At 55.5% G+C, this 22,729-nt stretch overlaps 9 protein-coding genes across 9 annotated transcripts; 4 read left to right on the forward strand and 5 right to left on the reverse strand.

The window, feature by feature from the left end:
- Window positions 1-2,837: 2,837 nt before the first annotated feature.
- CkaCkLH20_03442 (prefoldin subunit) lies at window positions 2,838-3,602 on the reverse strand (the record flags this gene model as incomplete). The annotated part of the gene is made up of 4 exons (XM_038886161.1): window positions 2,838-2,870; window positions 2,938-3,130; window positions 3,396-3,486; window positions 3,566-3,602. The coding sequence occupies 4 exons, from the start codon at window positions 3,600-3,602 to the stop codon at window positions 2,838-2,840; spliced, it is 354 nt and encodes a 117-aa protein (XP_038748670.1).
- A 426-nt stretch (window positions 3,603-4,028) lies between these two features.
- Window positions 4,029-4,373, forward strand: CkaCkLH20_03443 (uncharacterized protein; the record flags this gene model as incomplete). Its single annotated transcript, XM_038886162.1, has 2 exons — window positions 4,029-4,062; window positions 4,156-4,373. 2 exons carry the CDS (start codon window positions 4,029-4,031, stop codon window positions 4,371-4,373), a joined length of 252 nt encoding a protein of 83 aa, XP_038748671.1.
- Window positions 4,374-4,708: 335 nt separating this feature from the next.
- CkaCkLH20_03444 (upf0136 domain protein) lies at window positions 4,709-5,366 on the reverse strand (the record flags this gene model as incomplete). The annotated part of the gene is made up of 3 exons (XM_038886163.1): window positions 4,709-4,902; window positions 4,979-5,108; window positions 5,262-5,366. The coding sequence occupies 3 exons, from the start codon at window positions 5,364-5,366 to the stop codon at window positions 4,709-4,711; spliced, it is 429 nt and encodes a 142-aa protein (XP_038748672.1).
- A 316-nt stretch (window positions 5,367-5,682) lies between these two features.
- Window positions 5,683-6,461, forward strand: CkaCkLH20_03445 (DAD family protein; the record flags this gene model as incomplete). The annotated part of the gene is made up of 4 exons (XM_038886164.1): window positions 5,683-5,997; window positions 6,165-6,222; window positions 6,275-6,338; window positions 6,395-6,461. 4 exons carry the CDS (start codon window positions 5,683-5,685, stop codon window positions 6,459-6,461), a joined length of 504 nt encoding a protein of 167 aa, XP_038748673.1.
- A 286-nt stretch (window positions 6,462-6,747) lies between these two features.
- On the reverse strand, window positions 6,748-8,000 carry CkaCkLH20_03446 (uncharacterized protein; the record flags this gene model as incomplete). Its single annotated transcript, XM_038886165.1, has 2 exons — window positions 6,748-7,656; window positions 7,731-8,000. The coding sequence occupies 2 exons, from the start codon at window positions 7,998-8,000 to the stop codon at window positions 6,748-6,750; spliced, it is 1,179 nt and encodes a 392-aa protein (XP_038748674.1).
- A 329-nt stretch (window positions 8,001-8,329) lies between these two features.
- CkaCkLH20_03447 (RNA methylase family) lies at window positions 8,330-9,148 on the forward strand (the record flags this gene model as incomplete). The annotated part of the gene is made up of 2 exons (XM_038886166.1): window positions 8,330-8,412; window positions 8,479-9,148. The coding sequence occupies 2 exons, from the start codon at window positions 8,330-8,332 to the stop codon at window positions 9,146-9,148; spliced, it is 753 nt and encodes a 250-aa protein (XP_038748675.1).
- A 72-nt stretch (window positions 9,149-9,220) lies between these two features.
- CkaCkLH20_03448 (uncharacterized protein) lies at window positions 9,221-15,111 on the reverse strand (the record flags this gene model as incomplete). The annotated part of the gene is made up of 6 exons (XM_038886167.1): window positions 9,221-10,540; window positions 10,586-12,042; window positions 12,091-12,335; window positions 12,385-14,774; window positions 14,832-14,959; window positions 15,012-15,111. The coding sequence occupies 6 exons, from the start codon at window positions 15,109-15,111 to the stop codon at window positions 9,221-9,223; spliced, it is 5,640 nt and encodes a 1,879-aa protein (XP_038748676.1).
- Window positions 15,112-16,235: 1,124 nt separating this feature from the next.
- CkaCkLH20_03449 (vacuolar fusion protein mon1) lies at window positions 16,236-18,041 on the forward strand (the record flags this gene model as incomplete). Its single annotated transcript, XM_038886168.1, has 1 exon — window positions 16,236-18,041. The coding sequence occupies one exon, from the start codon at window positions 16,236-16,238 to the stop codon at window positions 18,039-18,041; it is 1,806 nt and encodes a 601-aa protein (XP_038748677.1).
- A 362-nt stretch (window positions 18,042-18,403) lies between these two features.
- CkaCkLH20_03450 (uncharacterized protein) lies at window positions 18,404-19,081 on the reverse strand (the record flags this gene model as incomplete). The annotated part of the gene is made up of 1 exon (XM_038886169.1): window positions 18,404-19,081. One exon carries the CDS (start codon window positions 19,079-19,081, stop codon window positions 18,404-18,406), a length of 678 nt encoding a protein of 225 aa, XP_038748678.1.
- Between the last annotated feature and the right edge of the window lie 3,648 nt (window positions 19,082-22,729).

Below are 22,729 nucleotides of genomic sequence, written 5' to 3' on the forward strand. Positions count from 1 at the left end.
CGCATTCTCCATTCTCGCTCGCTCGGATGTCCTTCGGCCGTCAGTTCGGGGGTCTGACGACATATTTTCATCCTGGAACAGATCAAGCAAAGAAAAACCATCAACAATTAGCAGTTTGACGACACGCTACGGAGACTCGAAGTCTCCACCATAAGATCAACGACTACGATCCTCCCGACGTTCCCATCCACCAAAGTTTAATGTGTCATTCCATGCCGTTCAAGCTGTATCAACACGGACTTCTTCTGTCCTTGCCCATGCTCCGGCATATAAGCGGTGTAGGCCACACGAAGACACTAAGCTCGGAGGAGGGTAGCAAACACAACTGCCTTGCCTTACACCGGCTGGCGGACGCCAAGAAGGACATGCGAGGTGGTACAACGGACGAGACCGGGACGGCAAGGTACGGTACTGTTTCCTGCGTGCTTGCTGACAGAGGAAACCACGCAGTGGCAGTCATCGCGATGTGCTTAGCCGTCACCCGCGACGGGCGTCATCAACGCAGCGAAGCGATGCGGGCTTCGTCGCAAAGAGAAGCAAGCCCGTTGTCGTTGCTCGTCGGCGGTTTGATCTTCTAACAGATTGGGTCGTCCGTCACAGGATCAACAAGGAGGGCGACGGCGCAGATTGATTTGACAATGGCCGTCTGGAGTAAACAAGCCGTTTAGCCTGTCAGCTGTCTTGATCGAGTCCGCGCCCCCGACCTAACCGTCTCGGTCAGGCACGAGAAGGCTGACAGCAGCCTAAGGAGCGCCCCGGGTGACGATGGATGACCGTTTAGGCCGAAACATGCACCTTGGTTGGTGGCCGCCGTTGTCACTCCGTGACTGCTCGAAGCAATGACTTCCCGCCCCCAGTCTACGACTAGAGCTTAGGACGGGAGCTTGGGAGCTTGGGCACAAGGCTGCGTGACACCAGCTTCGAGCTTCCTGGGCCAATGAAAAAAAGTCTTGACGGCTGTTCGTCTTCTTGATTCGTTCAAAATCCGCCAGGTACGTCACAAGCCTTTATTATGGCTGTTTGTGCCAACGAGGACACGGAGAAATTCTTCCAATGCCCGTGAGGAAGCGCCGGTCACCTATCGGCGGCCCACCGCCTTACGTCTGACCCTGCATGCAGTAATGAACAGACAACCCGCTCACCCCAACTTCAGCCAGTGCTGTAAGTCCGGTTGGGCTCTTTTGTTCAGTCGGGAGCCAATAGCCCTATTGTTGGGTTGGGCTTGGATTGGACGACTTTTACGGTATTTTGCGTCGACTTTCTACATCCAAAAAGACCACCATATCCGATGCGCCGACTTCTTCTTTCGTTTTCCACTACCCTGGCCCGGATGATGCAGTTCCCACCCCTCCAACATCTTTCCTGCGAGAGGGGTACAGTGGCCGGGCTTCTCTCGTAGCTGCGGCGGGTGAATTCGATCCTGTCACTGTCGACCGTAATGGTTGCATGAGCTGGCTGCGCTTCTCTCATCCTGGAGACATTGACAACTCAGAGCCACATCTTCACAAACCCTAGTCGTCTACCAGTTCGCCGAGAGGCACCGGTGTGCCTCGCCCTGCCTATCCTCAAACGGCGTCAAGCAGCGAACACCCGACATCATCGTCATGAGATGCGAGAGGATGGAACAGTTCCCATTGCTTCTCGGAACATCTCGCTAGGTGTGATCTCCATTCCATATCAAAGACCATGCTGCGCGACATGCAGACATGATCTTGCCTGCCGGATGACAGCCAGCCTCTATTCGGCTGTCCCGCGACTTGGGCCAAATTAGGCATCGCATAATGCATCAATTCGCTCACCAGCGCGAACCTCATTCTGTGTGCTGGACACGTCTCGTCAACGGCATCGGGGGAGTCGGCGGGGTGGAAACAGTCCACGGGATGCCTCCCACACTTTGCTCCATTCCAGATGTCGCATGCTGCATGTTGGGCACCAGTCAAGAGGACTCAGCCGCGGCTTCCAGAAAACGCACGATATCACATCTAAGGGAACCTAGGGCAATGTCAGTCGATCGTCGCAGATATCACGTTTCATCCTCGGCAGACGCGAATCGGATGCCTCCGCTTTGCCGGTGACCAAGCATCTTACGTATCGGAGGGCAAAGGCTCGGTCGGCCGGGTGGCCCGGTCCGTCGCTTCCCCACTCCCCCGGTGGTATAATCATAGCATCTATTCGCGAGCAGAGAGTCCGGTCTCACGTGGCTGGCGGACGCGAGCATCTTGCCGTGCAGGCTAAACAGCGCTGGACAAATTGCCGTTCCAGGAGTTGTCAGCACACCCCCGTCCTCCCAGGCCGCATTGCCAGCAGCCAGTCAGCACGCCTCGTCAATCGGATCATTGTCAGCCAGCCATACCAACCACACTGGTGCCATCACCTTTAAGTGTGTGGTGTGTTCGTCTGACGACTTTGAGGTGACGATTTCGTTGGGCACTGAAACGCTCTTGCCGCCGGGCTGTATTTGTTGCGTATGCGTGCCTAGAGCGCTGTACAACGCATCACTACCACTACACCATCAACACGGCCTCCATCGCGATGACTTCTTTTGAGTATCATCATACTTGCACCGCAACCTCGCTGCTGCTGAGTGCGTGTGATGCAGCCTCGCTTTTCTTCCTCTGCATGGACTTCAAGAAACCTGACGTCTCATGATTCCCGTGGCATGCAGAGACGTGTCATTATCCGTAGCCCGGATACGACAATAGAGACATAGTCTCCGGCCCGAGAAGCCCCGGGCCCAGTCTCCTTCCGGCGGCTGGGCGGCGGTCATCAGACATACGAGATATGGTCCCGAGCCACATCGATCCACCAAAGCCCTTCAAACGATGAGACTTTACCCTTTAGTTCTGAACAACCTGGACATTGTTCTTCTTCTGTAAATCCCAACGTGTTAGCAGTCGCCCCTCAATGACGTTATCCTGTGGGCTCCGGTTCACAAACCTTCCACTTCTCCAGCTCGTCCTGCTTGGTCTTGTACTGCTTCACCAGATCCTCCAGAACCTTCTTCAGACCCTCCGAGTTCGTCGTCAGCGCCGGCATGACGTCCTTGACCGTCTGCTCCATCAGCACCCCGTTGATCAAACGAAAGCACTTGCGGTCTGCGGACAAGGGCTGCAACGTCTCCAGCACGAGCCTGCTCTCAGTCATAAGTCAGTCATATCTTTCCGGGTTTTATCGAGAAAAATGAGCGGTGTGAAGACGCAAAGTGTATCCTCGTGGGAGTTCTTGAAGAGCGGTGAGTCGAAACCGGGAGCAGGCTTCCAAGAGAGTTCATGCCCCTGGGTGGCGTGGTTCGGCGCTCTGCCCCGCGAAACCCGTCGAAGAGAACACCGTCATAACCCCGTCAGGCGATGAGACGGGGAGGAAACTTTTGAGAGAACGTGAGAAAAACAACGCACTTGTGCTCCTCGGCTTCCTGCTCTACGTCGCCGATTTTCTGCGCAATTTGCTGCAGCGTGTTCTTATAAATGCCATATTGGTTTTGCAGATCTGGAAATAGGTTAGCATTGAATTTGGCGGGGTTTTTCTTTTGGTCTGTTTGCCGAAGGGGAGGGGGGGTCCAACTCACCTTGCTGCTTACGCTGGCTCGCCGCTGGCGCCGACATCTTGACTTCCAAACCGATTCGTGAGACGGTCGATGTGTGTGTATCGAGTGAGGGTGCTGAGGTTGTCGTGAGATGAAAGCAAACAGACCAGGGCAATGAGATATGAGATTGAGTGAGAGCCTGACTGGGGACCAGTGACCGACCCAAACTGCGATGGAAGTTCTAGAAGGCAGTGGTCCGAGCGTCTTTTTTGCCCGCGCCCTCACCCCTGCTGAACCCATTAACCAAAGCCCGGGCGCAGAGCACGCTCCCCACTGTCGGTGGTCTCATCCAATCCCTCGCCGTCCATTTCGTCTTCTGCATTGAATCGCCGGAATCTTTTTCTCTGAGCCTCTGGCAGAACAACACGAACGCCCGAACGAAATCCGTCTCTCTGCACTTTGTATTTTCACTTCGTTTCTATTTCTAAAAAGACATCTGCCCGCCATGCATCCCCATCTCCACACCAAGGACAACTTCGGTCAGTGACCTATCCCACTCAACCCCACGCCACCTCGCCGAGACAAGGAAGACAGACAGACCGCAGCGGGCTCCGCTAACATGTGACGGACAGAGTGCGAGGAGGTCATGGTCGCCCTCGAGGAGTGCCACGCCAAGGGGTTCCTGCACAAGTCCATGGGCGGCTGCAACGACGCCAAGGTGAAGCTCACCGAGTGCCTCAAGGGCGCGCGCGCGAGGCGGACCGAGGCCAACCGCGCGGCGGCGAGGGCCAAGAGGGAGGAGCGCGAGAACAGGATAAAGGAGCTGAACAAGTCTCTCGGTCTTGACTGAGGGCTTTGCGAAACGAGCGAGCGGACGACGACGGCTTCCCGAGACGGCATCGACGATGGGGTGGCGAGGAGGCGCGATTGTATGATACGACGACGAAAAAATCACAGCTTAATTCGGATTCGGCGGACGAACGGATACATTGGTGTACCGAAGAGATATTGGGGGCCGGGGATCAAAAGTTCTTGTAAGGGAACATTGTACAATACGATATCAGGACCCGGCACGTCCGGACAGGAACTGGAAGGAAACATTATTTTTCTTCTGTGGTTCTACAACTACTCCGCCGCGTCCCGATCTCGCGTGCGAACATTCTATTCCAACCATCGGTCCTCCCCTCAAAGACTGCGACTGAACTCCTTGCCGAACGTAAACAGACCGAACACGGACAGCACGCTGAGAAGAATAGGGACGGGCTTGCGGAGGCGGATGGCGCGGGGGATGGCGGAGCCGCCGAGGACCGCGGAGGCGAGGAGGCTCAGCTCGACGCCGTAGGGCTCGTTGTTCTGGATGCGGTAGCCGCCGAGGCCGTCTGTTGCGGTCAGTCTGGATGTTCAATTGGGAAGGGCGAATTGTCGAGACGACGAGAGGGATGGAGATAATCGTACAGAGGAGACCGACTGCGCATCCGGCGACGATGGACGGGACGGAGCGCGTCCTGGCGTACCCGGCGATGCCGCCGCCGGCCGTCAAGACGGCGAGGGCGTAGGAGGGGATCTGGAGGTCCTGAGATGATGCCTGCGCATTGTCAGCGCCTCAATGCTTCTTCTGCTTCGATTCCTGTAGAACGCTGCCGCACCATGTTATCTGATATCGTATGTGATTTAGCAAAGATTTGAAGTAATGGTAGAAACGCAATTGGTTATATATCGAAATGCAGGTTCGCGGTACAGAAGATGGGGGAAACTTCCGACATGGCTCGGTGCCTCGGGAGTCCAAGCTTTCGGTCTCCCACCCACCAAAAGGGGACAAGCCGGGAGGGATGATCTCATACATCGTGCTCGAACCTGACTAATCAGAGCACGTCCTCCAATCCAGGGACCACATGCTACCCCGGATTCGTGGCTTGACCCCTTGCAAGAATTCGAGCTCACCAGCCACAATCACCTGATAACGTGGCTTCAAGCTGTCGTGTCCTCCAACACCTAGCTCCAAGCTCCCAGTGCCAATTCCAATCGCATCGCCAGCGCCGTCGTCGTAACGCTCGACCAAAAAAAGTTCCACCCCCCAATCCGAACCACCACGACAAAATCACCCTCCCACGAACCCTCCCACACGATCTCCTACAAACGAAGGAACGAATACCAAAAAAATGGCGCCCAAGAAGAACGCCCAAAAGGCCAACGCCGCCGCCGCCGCCGCCGAAGCACCGCCTGCTCCCCCCTTGTCGCCCGCTGGCCCGACCGCCGCCGCCGCGATCCCGGGCACCATGACCTCGCAGCCCAAGGCCGTCCCCGTCGGCAAGATCGCGGGCGGCGCCCAGAACTGGGACCGGGTCCTGGCCAACATCTACAACCACTACGTCAACAGCACCCCGCAGCGCACCAAGCTCATCGACGTCTTCATGGTCTTCCTCGTCGCCGTCGGCGCGCTGCAGTTCCTCTACTGCATCCTCGCCGGCAACTACGTATGTTGGACCTTTTCTCTTTTTCTGCGTATCTCTGGACCTAGAGTGGACATTCAGGAGGAGGCATTGGCCTAATTGTCGCTTTGGGGGTTCCTTGGAAGCTTCGTGCGGGATTGGCTCGTGAGATTGGCTCGTGAGATTGGCTTTGCTAACACAAATACAAATAGCCATTCAACGCTTTCCTCTCCGGCTTCTCCGCTACTGTTGGACAATTCGTCCTTACTGGTACGTCAAACCGCTTCCATCGCAAAGAGCCAATGCCTAACATACCTCCCAGCATCTCTCCGAATCCAGACCACCGAAGCCAACAAGGCCGACTTCCCCTCCGTATCACCCGAGCGGTATGGCCACCTAGCCCCTATACATCTTCCAGAGTACGCACTAACATGATCTCTAGAGCATTTGCCGACTATGTCGCGTGCAGCTTGATCCTCCACTTCTTCTGCGTCAACTTCATAAACTAAGGCCCCCATGCAACTGGGTTATACCACAAATACCACAAAATAGGGGTTGGACAAGCGGAGAGGAGCGTGTGGACGATAGAGAGAACAAGGCAGGCCGTCAAAGCCTCGCCAAGGCATGAGGATGGGCATGCACAAACGAACAAACCAAAGCTGTACATTACAGAAAGCAGGCGTTGCATCACGGCATTGTAGACCTCAAAGAGCAAAAAAGAAATGCAATTCTGGGAATCATCATGGCAAATCAGAAAGTCTAGTCTATAAACACCCCCCTGAGTCCTTCCTCAACTCACTCGCCGCCCTCCTCGGCCGTCTCTTTCGGCGGCGACGTCGTCCCGGCCCGAGGCGGCGGCGGCGGTCCCCCCGTCTTCGGAGGCGGCGCGACCGGCGTGCCCCTTCCCCCGCTAGACCCCCCGTCCAGCTCCTTGCTCTTCTTCTCCTGCTCCTTGAAGTAATCGTCCAGCTGGGCGCCGCCGTGGTGATGCCTCTCCTTCTTCTTCCGCGTCGTAGCCGTACCAGCGGGCGGCGGCGGCGGCGCACCACCCGCGTCCACCATCTGCGCGGGAACCAAGAAGTCGCCGCCCGTCGGGGGCAGCGGCGAGCCAGCTCCTCCTCCAATGTCGGCAGCGGGCACAAACGGCGCGTCCGCCGCGGGGAACTCGTACGATCCGGCGGGACCACCCTTCTCCCCGTCAAACATCATCTCCCCGGGCGCCGAGACGGGCTCGTTCAGCGGGGGCGGCAGCCGGTGCAGGGCGCCGTAGCCCAGCACGCACCCCAGCGCGCCCTCGCCGCCCCACTCGCGGCTCGGCTGGATCGTGACCTCGCGCGTGACGTCGTACTCATTGTTGTACACGTAGAGCCGTAGCGGCCTGCCGATGTGGTCCTCGACGAGCTCGCTCAGGCCGCCCTCGCCGTGCAGCGCGCCCTCGGGGCTGCCGAGGATGTAGTCGCCGTAGGGGAGCAGGCCCGCGGCGTCGGCGGGGGAGTTGGCGGCAACGTCGAGGACGTGCCAGATGTTGGCGGCGACGGCGAGCGGGGTGAACTGCAGCGAGAGGCCGAGGGAGGCGGTGTCGCGGGGCACGGGGGCGTGGAGTTCGCGGGTGCGCTGGCCCTTTGCGCTCCAGAGGCCGAGGAGGACGGAGCCGCCGGCGCAGTTGCGGACTTCCTGGGCGAAGAGGCTCGGGTCGGGGTTGTCCTGTTTGGGGGTTTTCGTGTTAGTGCTTGGTCTGTAAAGGGAGGTTTTGGGTGTGGAGTTGGGACCGAACGTACGATGGGTCGGCCATTAATACCGATGATGAAGTCGAACCAGGGTTCCACGTTGAGCTCCAGGTTCGTGTTCCTGAGGACCTGGAATCCGAAGGAGCCCTCGCGGTTGTTCTGTTGCGTGGGTTGCTGCCCGTCTAGGCGGGACATGAAGCGGTTTAGCGCATTGAACATGGTGTCGCGCTCAGCAAACTCGCTGAGATCTTTCCTATCTTTATTGAATCGCCGTGCTGTTTCGTAGACTTTCGTGGTTCGTATCGTGCGTGAAGGTCGCAGGTTGGATGTGTGAGGCTCCTTCGTCTTGTGTTCCCTTGGAGCAAGCTGTCATCCAAAGGGTACCTGAGCCAATCGTCAGCCTTGCAGGGGGTCCAAGCTCTTCCCGCTTTAATGGGGCGCATAATAGTGGAGCATCAAATGAGCTTTGCCAGCCTCGTTCATCTCATTTTCGACATTGGCCTCGAAGTCCCATCATCCCAGAAACCCAATATGTGATTTGGCCTCAGTAGCCGAGACTTGATTCTGCAGGTCTCTTTTTTTTTTTCAAGAATTATTTCTTCTGTCGACACTTAGTCTGGTAAACCAGCGCTTAATGCATCACCTCCAAAATGAAAGCAGCTCCCAGACTCCCCCTAACGGATGAGTGCCATCACTACGAGTCCAAGGCCGAGGTGCCATGGGACCTCCAAAAGTACGCATCCCCTCCCCCTTCCCCATCAATCCTCTCCCGCCGCACTTATACTGACTTCCCCTCCAGATACTTCTCCCAACGCCGCTCCATCTTCTCCTGGTACGACCACGGCGTCCACCTGACCGACGCGGCCTGGTACGGCGTGACCCCGGAGCCCGTCGCGAACCAGGTGGCCACCGACATGTCCTACACGGACCCGGCGAAGCGCTTCCTGATCGACATCTTCGGCGGCGCCGGCGGCAACACCATCGCCTTCGCCGCCTCGGGCCGCTGGGACCGCGTCGTCTCCGTCGAGCGCGACGCCGCCACCCTCGCCTGCGCCCAGCACAACGCCGAGCTCTACGAGGTCGGAGAGTACGTCACCTGGGTCCACGGCGACTGCTTCGAGTACCTCGACAAGGTCAAGAACGCGCCCCACGAGCTGGCCGAGGAGCTGCGCGTCCCGCTCGACGAGACCGTCATCTTCGCGTCGCCGCCGTGGGGCGGGCCGGGGTATCGCGACGCGCAGGTTTTCGACCTGAGCAAGATGGAGCCGTATAACCTGCGGCAGCTGCACGAGGCGTGCCTGCCGATGGACCACGCGCTCTTCCTGCCGCGGACGAGCGACCTCAGACAGATTGCCAAGTTGGCTCCCGAAGGGGAGAGGATCGAGGTGGTACAATATTGCATGGAGGGCGCGAGCAAGGCGATGGTGGCGTTCATGCCGGGCACACTGGGTCCGACAGAATCAACGTGAAGAGAAAATGGATTCGTTCCGGCTACGGCTCTTTCATGAGATAATAATAATAATGACATGCCAAACCTACTTTTACAACGCCCTGACCACGCTACGCTCGTCAAACAAATCCTTCAACAACCCCTGAACGCAGAATTCCCTGTCCAACGGCGCCATCGCGTACGTCGACTCGAAGGCGAAGATGCTGAGCTGGCCGAAGAAGGGGCGCATGATCTTGCCGACAAGCTCGTCTTTCCTGTCTATGCTGACCTCGTCGTTGATACCACCAGGTCCCAGGAGCGGCCGTCGGTGGGAGCTGCTTGCCGCAAGGTGCGCCGCCGGGGTAGTCTGTAGTGATGAGCTGATACCCATCGAGCCGAGCTCCTCCGAGAGTTCGTCCACGAGGGCCACAGGCTGGTAGTTCGTGGATCGGTATACCGCGTCGATGGTATCTGTGACGAAAAGCCACTCGTGCAGTTGGAAGTCGTCGGGAGCGACACACACAAGCAAGTCGAGTAGCTTGCAGGCTTGCAAGATGGACAGGTTGTTGTACGTGTCCGACGCGGTGCTGTGGTCAGCCGCAACAACAGATGCGATGGCCGCGTGAAGTTCGGCATTGATAACAGGCCAGATCATCGCCAAGTGGACCGCACTTGTCTTGAGGACTAGCGCACGAACGAGCATGTAAATCTCCGCCCGTGTTGTTGATGATGGAGAAGATGTTGCTGTGGCACCGAGAAGTTCAACCACCTTATCCAAGATGAGAGGAAGCTCCGTCACGTAGGCGTCTTCGTTGGAGGCGAGCACGAGAGTGGCCGTGCGACGTAGATTGAGCTGTGTCTTGCGGTCCGCTTCCAGACGGGCAGAAGTAGCACCAACGCCGAAAACGATGCCCGCCGTCGTGGGAGGGCTCATGCGGCTCAAAAGCTCAGGCATGCGCTCTTTGTCACTGATGGTCCATTGCCTCAACAGCGGCAGCCAATCGCTGCGCACGAGATCGATGCTTGAGCTGAAGAACCTAGCATCATTGAAAGCATCGCCGACATCTTTCTTCCAAGTCTTCTGGTTATTTGGTAGCCGAGATAGCTCCTGCAGAAGGTCGAGTGTGTTCTTGGATACAGTTTCAGGGAACGCCTTTGCCCTGAATGCTGGTCCAATAACATTTGTCGAGATGGTGCTTGCCGCGGACAAGACGCGATCTGTCTCCACCAAAATCTTTGGCAGGTTGGGAACGATTGAAGCGAGAATAGCCACCACGTCCTCGGCTCTATCAAGGACGCTAACCAGTGAAATCGTTGTGGTTCGACGGACACCATCACGGTTCTTTTCTGACTTCTCGTAGGACGGCGCGGCGTCAGCGAATGTCATGGGCTTGGTAGTGAAGATTGCGGTCAGAAGCCGAAGAAAGAGGTCCTGTGATTTGTTAGAAGCGTTTTCAATAATGAGCGCATTACTTACTCCGAGCTCCCGTCTCATCTTTCGTTGTTCCCCAAAGTTGGTATTGTCCACCTTCTCACCGAGAATCGCTGCAAACTCTAAGAGGCTCGGTAGTGTTTGTCGGTGCGGGAACGGGTTTGTCAACAGGTCACGCAAGAACGCCATACAGTCAAGCCAGATTTCGTCCATGGCATCGTCTTCGAGCGTTCGGGCATACTCAACCAAGAAGGTGACCAGATCAACGTCTTGTAGCGACGTTGTAAGAGTTGACTTGCGAGACGCATCCAAGGCGCCAGGATTTGTCCTGCTATAGATGGCATTGAATATGGCTGGAATCGTGTGCTTCGGTCGGGAACCGTCGAGCGCTGGCAACAAGTTGAACACCTCCGACTGGGGTACTGGTGTTGTGATATTGATGGAGCTCCGCCAGATGTCGATGACTGTTTCGAGGCATTCCAGAGTTTCGGCTGCGAAGAGATGTTCAAGCAGTCGCCTCGCCCGATTCCTCATTCGAAGGGAGGTGTAGTTGAGAGAGGCAATCGAAGTATTATCCTGCGCGTTCGCATCATTCCCTTGTCCCCAAGACCAAATCGTGAAGCAGATGCGTACTGCGTCCTGGAACGCAAGGTGGACCGTAAGCCTGTCGTTCGCAGTGGCGCTTCGCGTTTGCTGGGTATCAGAATTGAAAACACCAGACACCATGTTTCCAAAGAATCCCGGTTGTTGATCTGGCCCCTTGACCACTTGTGTTCTGGCTTCCTCGACCAAAAGGCGCTCGTGTGCCCGGGCCAGCACATGTTCAATCGCGTTGAGTAGGGATATAAGTGTTGATTCGGGGGCATTCCACTCGTCTTGTTTCGAGCCACCATTTTCTCTGAAGATATATTGCAAGTCTTGGAAGGTGTTGGAGATTTGCCGACACAATGTCTCAACAAGAGGGATGACAACTTGGAAGATGATATCCGAGTAGAATGGCAGGCATTCTGTCAGGAAGCTGACCCAGCTATCAAGCACACTCCGGCTGCTTGGAGAGCTGAGACCAGCCTGAAGGCACTTGAGCAGGTTGGGAGGCGGGGCCGTCGGCTTAGATTCTGATTGTGTAGATACCCTGATGTTTTTGGAAGGCTCCAGGCTTACTTTCCTCTTTTCAGAAATCGGAGATGCAGGCACGTCCGCAATGATGATGTCCCGAAGTTTTAGCGCATCGAAGACAACATCTAAGAGGAGGACTTGGACGTAGGGGTCTGTTCCGTTAAGAGATTGTAGCAACCGCTCGATGAGAACGTTTTCCAGGTGAAGACTTCCAAGCGGCTCGGCATATGGGTTCAGGAGGATTTGGTGCATGACGGTGAGGGCGTACCGATGGAGCTGCGTGGATCGGATTCGGAGGTGCTCTTCCGGTTCGTTGTTTCCAGCGATGCATCGCAGACAAACATGGATGAACACTTCTTGCATTGATACCTCGCCCTCATGGCCAACTAGAACAGGTCAGCGGGTATCCCCACGGATCAGATGACTTGACATACTCATTTGCGCGATTTCAGGGTGTTCTGAGTCAACTGTCAACGACGTCGATGCCAACACACCCCAGATCACATCTGGCGCCCAGCGGAAGACATTTGACAGTGTCCTCAAATAGTAGAGACAAAGGTCCAAATCATCGTCAGCTGTGAATGTCGTTGACGTGGTTGATGCAGCAGCCGAGGCGATGTCATGGGCTGCTCTTAGAAATGGCAGAGATGCGAACTTCCTTACGAATACCAAGAACAATCTAATTCTGGTCAGTATCCAAAAGGCAGAGTACGCATTCAGAAACTTACTTTTCAGTGTTGACCAATGTGTTCAGCCATCCCTTGACTGTCATGAAAAGCTGCGTTCGTTCATCAAGGAGCGCATCCAACATCAAAAACAGCGGCCGTGTCAACATGACATCGTAATTCTCTGAGCCTGCCAGACGGATTTGCGGCGGCTTCTCAATCATGGGTGTCTTCGATCCCCGTCTTTCTGCGGGTGAATCTTGTAATGAGTGGGACCACAGTACGCCAAAACGACGACCAGCGTCAGCTGGACGAGATGCAAAAGACCCCTTCACATCATTTTCAATTATCAGGCTCGCTAGGGCAGCCTCGATGTCTCGGTTCTGGATTGTGAGAGCTGTCTGGAGTTGCCACAAGGACCTAACCGTTTCAACGTGATACTTGGGCTCTGAGGCGGACAGAAATTCCCAAGCATGTTTGACCAAGGGAGTGACAAGCTCGGATAGGTCGGGCAACTCTATACGTTCCGCAGAGTAGAGGTGGGCGGATAGATGTAGAATCGAGTTGAAAGAAGTAAATGACAGTTTGTCCGAAGTCTGAAGGCGCTCATGGAGGCATTGAAGAAGATATGACCCATCGAGGTCGTACGACGATGGCGCCTTCAATAGTAGAGCCGTGAGTATCCTTCCCTTGGCGCCCAGATTCAAGTCCGATTCTGTGTTCTTGAGGCCGTCGCAGACTAGCTGGCCAGATTTTCGGAGAAGAAGTTCTCCAACTTCGACAGGCGAAAAAGGGATGTTGGCGTCAAGGTTACCTTGTTCGTCAACGTAAAATGACTTGATCTTTTTCAAGACTTCAACGGCCGTCAAGGAGGCCAAGACGCCGGCTTCTACAGTCCTCTTGGAATTCGCTTCGGCCGAGGGGAAGGCGCGGTCTGGTACAAGGTCCAACAGAGTGAGTGAGACGTTCAGCGCTTCTTCTGTGATTTTACGAGAAGTCCTTGTGGACGAAGCAGTGCTGCCTTTCTGTCTGTCTCTGGTGTCCTCCAGCATGGAGAGAACAGACAACGCAGTAAGCGGAGCATGGATGGTAATCATCTCTTCTTCGCGAACGTTGAAATTTGACAGGATGAAGTTGACCAGATCGAGTTTGTCCAGTCGCTCTTTATCCGCCAAAGTCCCAGGGCCAATGGCTTGAGCGAGTAAACTGACAATCTCGCCGTAGATCAGGCCACTTTCGACGCCGTCGAAGAACACACTCGCGCTTCGAAAAACTTCATTGAAGTCGGCTTTGCTAGGCGACTGGTCTCGATATTGACGGACGCTGTTGACGATGGGTAGGAATAATTCTGGAACGACCAGCCCACCGATCTCCCACCGGTCCATCAATGACAGACATATCCTGTAAGGTCTCGCCCTCTCTGCAGGACTTGAATCCCGATCCACATGGATCATGCTCAAGAGAGCTTTTGTTAAGGGACGAAGACCGTGATCCTCGAAATAGCTCGTCTTGGATGTGAAATACGAATGGTGCGGATCGGGAGACGATGGCGACTCCATGCCGCTTTCGCTCTCTGTCGGTGCTGGTTCGGGTCCAAGGAACCATACCCACAATCTACGGTTGAGACTCATGTCCCTTCGAATGACAACACCTGCTGCAGCACGCAGTAGAAGCTCCAAGTCGCCTGGTTTGACGCTATTCTGGAGAACTTTGGAATTCAGGGGAAGATGCGTGACGAGAAGATCCAGAAATCCCCGCTGAATGAGCAATTGCTCGTCAGTCAGACCAGCAGCAAAAGAACGCAAGAGCAGTCCAGGTTCAGGGGAGGTGACCATCTGGGCTAGCTGGGTGGAGTGCTCGTCCTCGGATACACCATTCTTGGCTGGCTTTCCTTGAGCGGCTGGCTCGCCCAGCTTGGGCAGATTTCGGACGAGATACGCCAACGCGCCGGACCTGCGGGTCGCACCCGTGATGGAAGCCAGGAAAAAGCATTGCCAAAAGAAGTCGTCGCCGGTGGAATGCGGGCCGTCCAAATCTTCACTTCCTGGTGGCCGTATTGATTTCTTGAAGCTCTCCATCAGACGCAAAGTCCTGTCGAAATCCTCACTAGTTTCGTCTTCCAGGCCCGGCAGAAGAGCTAGGACGATGGACTTCATTGCTGGTCGTAGGGATCGAGGGTCGAGTTTGAGGAAGTGGGTTTCCAAGATGTCGAGGAAGGGAGTCCTGACAGAGAGGGAGGCGAAGGACAGAGTCGAAGCTAGTCCGGGGAGGTAGAGTGGTAGGTCTTTGGATAATCCATCTTGTCCGATCGTGGAGAAAATGAAGTTATAGACTTCGAGGGCCTTCTGGTGTACGCCGGATGGCAGGGATGGATTGAGGCATTGCGACAGGCGCTTCGCAACGGTCGATTTCGCAGGGATCGTGGTGATGGACGGCTGTCTAGCTTGCAGCGCCTTTTCACAACGTCAGCGTTTGCGTATTTCAGAGTATGTTGGAGAGCCAGTCCTCACCTTCAGCAAGCGGTTCAGGAACGAGATGTAGTCTGCCCACTCCTGCAGGGCAGTCTCAAACAGAGTCAGGGCTCTTTCGACGCCCGATGCGTACTTGCGGTATTGCTTGTCTCTTGAAGGCGCCTCCTCTGACGAGAGTATTAGGGCATGCACTGTTGCATCTGAATCGGAAATGCTCACCAGCACCAAGTTGATTCCTCCATTGACGCGGCAGGGGAGAATCGCGGCCAGAGCTCTCCGGAGAGACAGAGCGTCGGCCAGAGCCCGGCTCAAGAGCCATGATCGCGGTATTCGATGGTTCGGTTCGTATGGGGGAACATCAGGTTGTTCCGTTCGGTCTGGTTTGGAGAGATCGAGGGCTCATCGCTTCGTAGCCTGTGAGTTTGTGATGTTCCCTCCTCTCATCACGACATATTTCCAAGGGTTCAAGTGCTGAGCTGCGCCCGAGAGGCTACCATGTCTCCTTCCAGGCCAGGTGTACAGTGGGGTACCCCCCTGTGAGCTCCCAAGCTTCCCATTGGACGAACTAAATTAGGTGCCGTTCCCGCCGGGCGAGGCTGGCGCAATCCTCACTATCGATTGTCGAGATAACAACGTCATCAGACATCGCTTCTTTAGTACCCATGATTTTAGACAGTTTCGTCTCATATGCCTTTGCATCTCTTCTTTTTTCGTCGGAAACATTAATCGTAAAATAAAAAACCGACGGAAAATTAGGAGCTGTGTTCTCACATCATATCCTAACTCTGTCCAAAGGCCAATTTCGCGAAGCTCCCTTGTTGGTGATCGTCATCCCTAGCATAGCTCTTATTCCTGTGCCCAATCCAATTAACTTGAGCGACCCAGAGTCTTGGTCGCATGCACGTTCTTGGGCCTAATCGATTTCCATGACATTTCTGACGCGTGAGAGCACGTGTTCCTCTGAATTCCCAAGCCTCATCTCCAATCAGATACGTCCTGCAGCTAAGGGTCATCCGGTGATTCAACTACGTGTTTGAGTAAGGTGTCTGCATGGGATTTGGCGATTCCCATGCAGTGATAGGCCCCCCCCGCGGAGCACACCAGCTTAACCTCTGCAGTGTGGTGAGGGGGTGGGCCTGAGTCGTTCGTCCTCAGCGGCACTTTCCCACTAATCAGGGCTGTCGGACCACACTAACACATCACCTCAACTCGGCCCCTCTCCGAGGCATCATCAGACTTCGGGCCTTCTTGGGTTCAACACCTCTTCAACCACAGTGCCAAACCCTATCACGACTCTGACGACCGTTACGGCATCATGAATTTCTTTCGTTGACCTACCTCAGAACGTATCACCGAGATTATCTCCTGCGCGTCGACGCGTCACTGAACCATACCACACCGCAACACAGCTGAAATGCCCTCGCCCGCGCCACGACCGCGATCATGGGCGAGGATAACGACAACAGCCCCGAGGAACAGCCTCCCCCTCTCCCTCCGCGCCCTTCCCTCGACTCGAACAACTCGATAGACGCGAGAATGGCCATGGCCGCCGCCACCACCGCCGTCACGCCCCTCGACATCCAAACCCTCTCCTTCCCCGATGGCTCGCGCGGTACTTTCTCGACCCCAGGCACGAGGCGGCCCTCGGCCTCTGGTGTCTCGTCCTCCCGGAGAGGGAGCGGCCAGGTGACACCGACCCGCACGGTGAACGAAGGGGAAGACTCGATGAGCATAGCCAGCTTCGCGCCCACGCTGCGCCCGCCCGGCGACATCGCAAGTCTGCTCGTGGGGGAGTTCAGCAAGCGGAGCCCTGCGTGGAACCTGCTCAGGTCGCAGTCCGCCACGGTGCCGCCGTTCGAGAGTTTGCGGATGGACGATACCACGCGAAACCTGGCCGGCTTCGAGAACGAGTTCGACGAGCTTCCCGATGAGGCCGATGAGGCCTTCCAAGACGAAGACCGGGTGACGATTTGGAAGTCCAAGTTGAAACATTACATGATCCTATCGTCCGCAGGGAAACCCATCTACAGTCGCCACGGAGATCTGGGCCTCATCAACTCGTCCATGGGCGTCATTCAAACCATCATATCCTTCTACGAAGGGGCTAAGAACCCCTTATCCGGCTTCACGGCTGGCCACACGCGGTTCGTCATTGCGACTCAGGGGCCGCTGTACTTTGTTGCCATCAGCCGTCTGGGAGAGAGCGACTCTCAGCTCAGAGCGCAACTTGAAGCTTTATATATGCAAATTCTCTCTACTCTCACCCTTCCAACCCTCAAGAACATCTTCGTTCACCGTCCGTCGACCGACCTGCGGAAACCCCTGGAGGGCACGGAGCCGCTCATCTCATCACTCGCCGACAACTTCACAAAAGGCTCGCCCTCCGCACTGCTCGGCGCCCTAGAGTGCCTCAAACTCCGCAAATCCCAAAGACATGCCATTAACAACGCGTTCCTCAAACAGCGCACAGAAAAGCTGCTCTACGGCCTCATCGTCGCCGGCGGCAAGCTCGTCAGCGTCATCCGCCCCCGCCGCCACTCCCTCCACCCCAGCGACCTCCAGCTCATCTTCAACATGCTCTTCGAGTCCGACGGCATCAAGTCCGGCGGCGGCGAGAACTGGGTGCCCCTCTGCCTCCCCGCCTTCAACAACCGCGGCTACCTCTACATGTACGTCAGCTTCTTCGACGGCGTCGACGGCGACCAGGCCACCACCACCCAGGACCCCGCCGCCAACAAGGACGAGGAGCTCGCCATCATCCTCATCAGCCCGGACAAGGAGTCCTTCTTCGAGCTCAAACAGATGCGCGACAACGTCGCCGCCTCCCTCGCCCAGTCGGGCCACCTCGCCATCATCCAGGCCGCCGCGCGCACCGGCCGCTCAAAGACCGTCGACATCGCCCCCGGCGGCCAGATCTCCCACTTCCTCTACAAGTCCCGCGCCAACGTCCAGTTCAGCATGTCCGCCCTCGACCCCGTCTTCTCCTCCCTCATCCCCCGCCGCCGCCTCATGACCCTCTACCACCAGCTCCACGCCGCCGTCCACGCGAAGCACTCCCACATGCGCGTCCTCCACTCCGTCTCCGAGGACGCCACCTCCCTCGCCTGGATCACCCCCATCTTCGAGTTCTACTGCGTCGCCGGCCCCAACATCAGCCGCGCCGTCGTCACCCAGGGCGCTAACAAGGTCATCCAGTGGGCGCGGCGCGAGGAGGAGAGGATCTTCATCATAGGCGGAGGTGTATTCTAAAGCGTCTCCCGAGGAGGAGAAAACAATCCTAAGCTCAAATCAAGTCCATCCCAGACGAGCATCTGATCTCGGGGGTGTTATAAGTTAAACATTATCTATTATAGAGGAGCGGAAGAGAAAAGGCCGCCTCTCATCCAGCAAATCCATTGCTGAGTCCAAAGTAACTACCAAGTCCCAAACGATTCCCAAATTAAATAAAACTTTTTTCCGCGTCCAAGAACAACTGCCAAGTCCAAATTGATTGCAGCCCAAAACCTGTTGTTGTCAATCCCCAAACAGTTCCTCAATAACTTTTGGGTATCCATCCATCCAAAAAAAAAGAGAGAAAAAAAAGAAGAAAAAAAAGAACCCCCCCCCCCCCATCACGGCCGCGTAGCCTTCCACCACGCCTCCGGAGTCTCCATGAACTTCCTAAACGACCTCTTCCGCTGCGGACAACACTCGCACGCGGCAACCCCCTTCCCCTTCCCCTTGCGATCCCTCTTGTGCACCATCTTCCGCAAGACCGCCACCACGTCCTCCACGAACCCCGGCTCCTTCTCCTCCTCCTCCTCCCGCCGCGCCTCCAGCTCCCGCCGCCTCTCCTCCTCCCACTGCTTCTCCCCCTCCGCAGTATGCACGATATTCACCCTCCAACTCTCAACCCTCTCCCTCTCGTCCCCACTCTCATCAGCTCCCCTCTTCACCCCCTCGTTCGTCGTCTCCCCCCCGACGAGGGTATTCTCCCCGTCCGTGAACGCGCTGCCCCTCCTCGCCGCCGCCGCCCCGACGGCCCCGTTGTCCTCGTGGAACCGGCTCCTCCTGGGGCTCAGGCTCGGGCCGGGGCTGCTGTTGCCGGGGTCGCTCCCGCGTTCCTCGGCCATGCGGCTGCTCTCGCCGACCTCGTCGTGCTCGGGCCACGACTTGGTCGTTCGCGTGGTCGTCGCCGGCGACGTGGGGCTGTTGTCGGTGGGCGGCGGTGACTGGTCCGGGTGCGAGGACGAGGACGAGGTGATGATCCTCTTGAGGGCGTCGAGCTTGGATTTAGGTGACGAAGTCATCTTTTGGGAAGTGATAATAATGACGATGATGATTACGATTATTGTTTTATTTATGTTGTTGTTGTTCTTTTGATGATTGTCGAGTACGGTTTTCTTCCTCTTCCTCTTTTTTCGAAAAAGGTGGAAGAGTAGCGATGTCGATGATACTGACGACGACAATGATGGCTGGGAAGTTGTCTGAAAATCAAAGTGCTCGGATCCGTAAACCTCGAAAGGCATCCAGAGGCCGAATCGAGATGGAACGAGTGTAATTCGTTTGCTGATTATGCTGCTCGTCGAACCGTCTTTTCCCCCTGGGAACGTCTGGGTTATGGGATAGAAGAGGAGGCCTTGATGTGCTCCACTCCAAATCTTCGCTGTATGGGTTGATTAAACGAATGTATGAGCGAGCGGACGCGATGTGAAGTCGCAGAACGATAGACGGAAGGGGTGTCAAACGATGGAAAGCGTGGTTGAACGAGTGATATGCAAGGGGAACAAGAGAAGCCGGAAGAGGTATGCTGGGACAACGTCGTTTTATGGACCATTTCATCGCTCAACAATATCAGATAGAGGCTGCTGCGGGAGAGGACCCTTACGGCCAAGCTACATCAAGCCATCATGCCTCTTCCTGGGCATCTCCTCAAAGCGAGACGCGGTGAAGAACGCCTCACCTGGACGATGCAGAAGATGCCATAAATAGACATAATACCGGCGTGTATACCATCAATTGAAGTACATATTGTATCGAATGTTCTGGTTCAGTAAGCCATCCGCGTCTCCCCAGACTCTAATTCCACCATTTGCGCTCTCAGGGCACACGATCATATACTTAAACCACAAGTAGGATGGAGCTACGGACATTGCTCCCCTCCAATCACTCATCATTAATCCTTTTCAAGAAGCCCAAGTTCTTGAAAGCCAATCAGAAGAACGCACCCAATGGTCGTAGCGATGATGGAGTGGCAAAAGTATGCTGGTTCGCTTAGATCACACGCAGAGAAAAGCATTGCTCCTTTCATCGTCTCTTGATGACGATGTGAACAGCGCGTCGAAACCACCCTTTCACTCTCCTGCCCATTCTCTTGGGCTGGCCAGGCCCGCTTGTAGCCGTACGGCCATGCGGCCCGATGGTAGCGCCAGAATCCGTTGAACCAATGCTCCTTCCTTTGAGGTTCATCCGTGATCGGGTCATCCGTATTTTGAGGTGCGATAGTTTCTTGCGAAGAATCCTGGGCCGAATAAAAGTCAGGTCAGAACTGAAGCTGCGTGAGTCGCTCAAGTCGTATCCCTCAATGGAACTGCTTGGCCGTAGGGTATCGTCCACCGGATGCGCCAGAGGAATATCGCGCTCGTGTATGTACGAATAGCTAGAGTTTGTGTCTGTAGGAGAAGGAAGTGGGTGCAATTTTCTCCCATCGGGAAGCGTAACGAGACGGAATCGCCTTCCCTTTCGCTGGTAAGCTCGGTTGACATGAGAATTTCTGCATTGCGCTGGAGTGAGTAGATCCTCAGACGAATCTTCCGCCAGGGATTTGAGAATGTTGTGCCTAGAAGATGTTTTGTTCCGTACCAAAGTCTCGTGGGCACTACCTTCGAGACATCCGCCAACACCCAAGACACCTGGTGACGTCTGTGTTCGAAGCCTCCTGCTTGGACTCTTCTTACTTGTATCGAATGTGACGTCTGAGTTTGCAAGTCGCGTCGGACACTCGTGGATTGCAGCTTGTCGAGTTTGATCCACCGCAGGGTCGATGGACTGTCGATCTGTTGATGGACGATCAGGTTCAACATCCAGCTCAATGCTTGCTTTCAAAGACTCATGGTCTTCCTCTTTCTGTTTTTTAGTAATTCTAGGACTTGATCGCGGAGTTGTGAGTATTTCGAGCTGGAAAGGCGCGAACTTGACTGGAAATTCAACGTCTTCTGCAGACGTCACCGAAACGGACGGAGACTGACGCCCCAAATCATCCGGAAGCGCTGGCAATGCTTTCATAAGCTGCGGGATGCTGTTTCTGACCCTCAACTGATGGGCTGGAGACACAGGCTCAGGACACAATATGGCAGTATTCGCGCTTCTGACGGACGTAGGCGTCGTTGATCGAAAGTTCGTCGTGCTGATGCGCGCAACCGCTCGATTTCGTCGATGACGTTTGGAAAAGGAATTTGTAGGACGTATCTTGATGTTAGCTTCGGGTTCAACGATGCCCTTATCGCCCACAGGGTGAGCAGCTCCAACATTCCCCTCTTCCTGGGGTGATGAAGAAGACAAATATTCGTAGGTATCCTCGAATTCAGTCAAAGTCTCCTTATCCTTCCTCATGAAAGGAGATTTCGCAATGCGCTCAAAAGAGGATACCAGAGCAGCTAGGTCAGACAAACCTGGATCAACAGAATACCTGAGACTCGATCGAAGTAGTGCCGCAAGGCCACCATGCGAGGAGGCTCTCTGGGACAAGACGTTGTTGGTAGCTGGCACACTGAGCGATTTCCGCAGTGTGCCATGAGCTGGGTCGGCTTTCATTGCAAGATTGCTTGTAGTACAGACAGCGTCCGGTTGAGCCCCCAGATCATGAGGCTCGACGTGCAACTGGTCCTGTTCGTGAAGGATTTCTTCCTTAGCTGCAGAATTATTGGCTCCGCAAGAAGCGACATCAGCAGAGCTCGGCTGGCGGTTTTGTAAGGTCGATTTGTTTCCTGATGCAGCTGGCAGCTGAAAATCCCCGTCTTCCGAAAAATAGGAGAACAAGTCTAAGGACCTCCTCTGACTGTCAGCACCAGTAGCTGAAGATACGGAATAGCTGCGTTCTTCGAATGGAAACGGAGCCAAAGTAGGTAAGATTTCTCGGGAGCCGTCGTCCTGGAATTGCGCTGGGGGAGAGCTACAACGAGCTTGATTCCCTTCCCCGGATGAATCGCTCGAGTCCTTCACGGATATGTCCACCACCGCATCGAGACGCGCTCTTGTCTCATCTCGGAGCACCAACGCCTTAACGAGACTCGAAGCCCGTTGGGGTATTGGGGCCAGAGGTGGAACCGGCGTTGAAACAGGGTCGTCAGGACTTCTTTCTGTGCTCTCAAACCCTTCGGTGTAATCATAATAAAAGGAACCTGCCGGACGAACAGCGAGTGCGGAACCTTTATCAGAACCCGAGGTCGATCGGTAGTACATGTCGATGACTGACGTTAGGCTGGCTGATCTCATGCTTTGGTCAATCGAAGGTCGCCGAGCTGTAACTGGTCGATCATTATTCCAGTTGCTGGTGAAAGTCCCCGATTGACTGTGACTGCGGCCATCTTGACCAAATTGTGCCGCTCTAAGGGCGCCATACGGCAATGATGGCATTGACTGATTCAAGTGAGAAGGTGCAAGGCGCGGGCTGAGGTAAGTTGGCTTGTATGATCCGTGGACAGTCCTCTTTTGGTCTGTTAGCAAGGTTGAAGGCCAAAAGTCTCTCCATATCGTGGGAAACAGAGGAGCGCATGATAGGTGTAAATAATACACCAGACGATATGAGGTAATGGGATGTTACTCACAAATGAAACTCGATCTAGTTCGACCATCCTACTGTAGTCAACACGCCCAGATTCGGTGACGGCGGGCGAGGACGGCCGTACACCAGGGCGCTTCAGTCGAGTTGGGTAAGGGAAAGGAGACCGCGGACGTTG

This window comes from Colletotrichum karsti (assembly GCF_011947395.1).
Source record: "Colletotrichum karsti strain CkLH20 chromosome Unknown Scaffold8, whole genome shotgun sequence".
NCBI lineage: Eukaryota > Fungi > Ascomycota > Sordariomycetes > Glomerellales > Glomerellaceae > Colletotrichum > Colletotrichum karsti.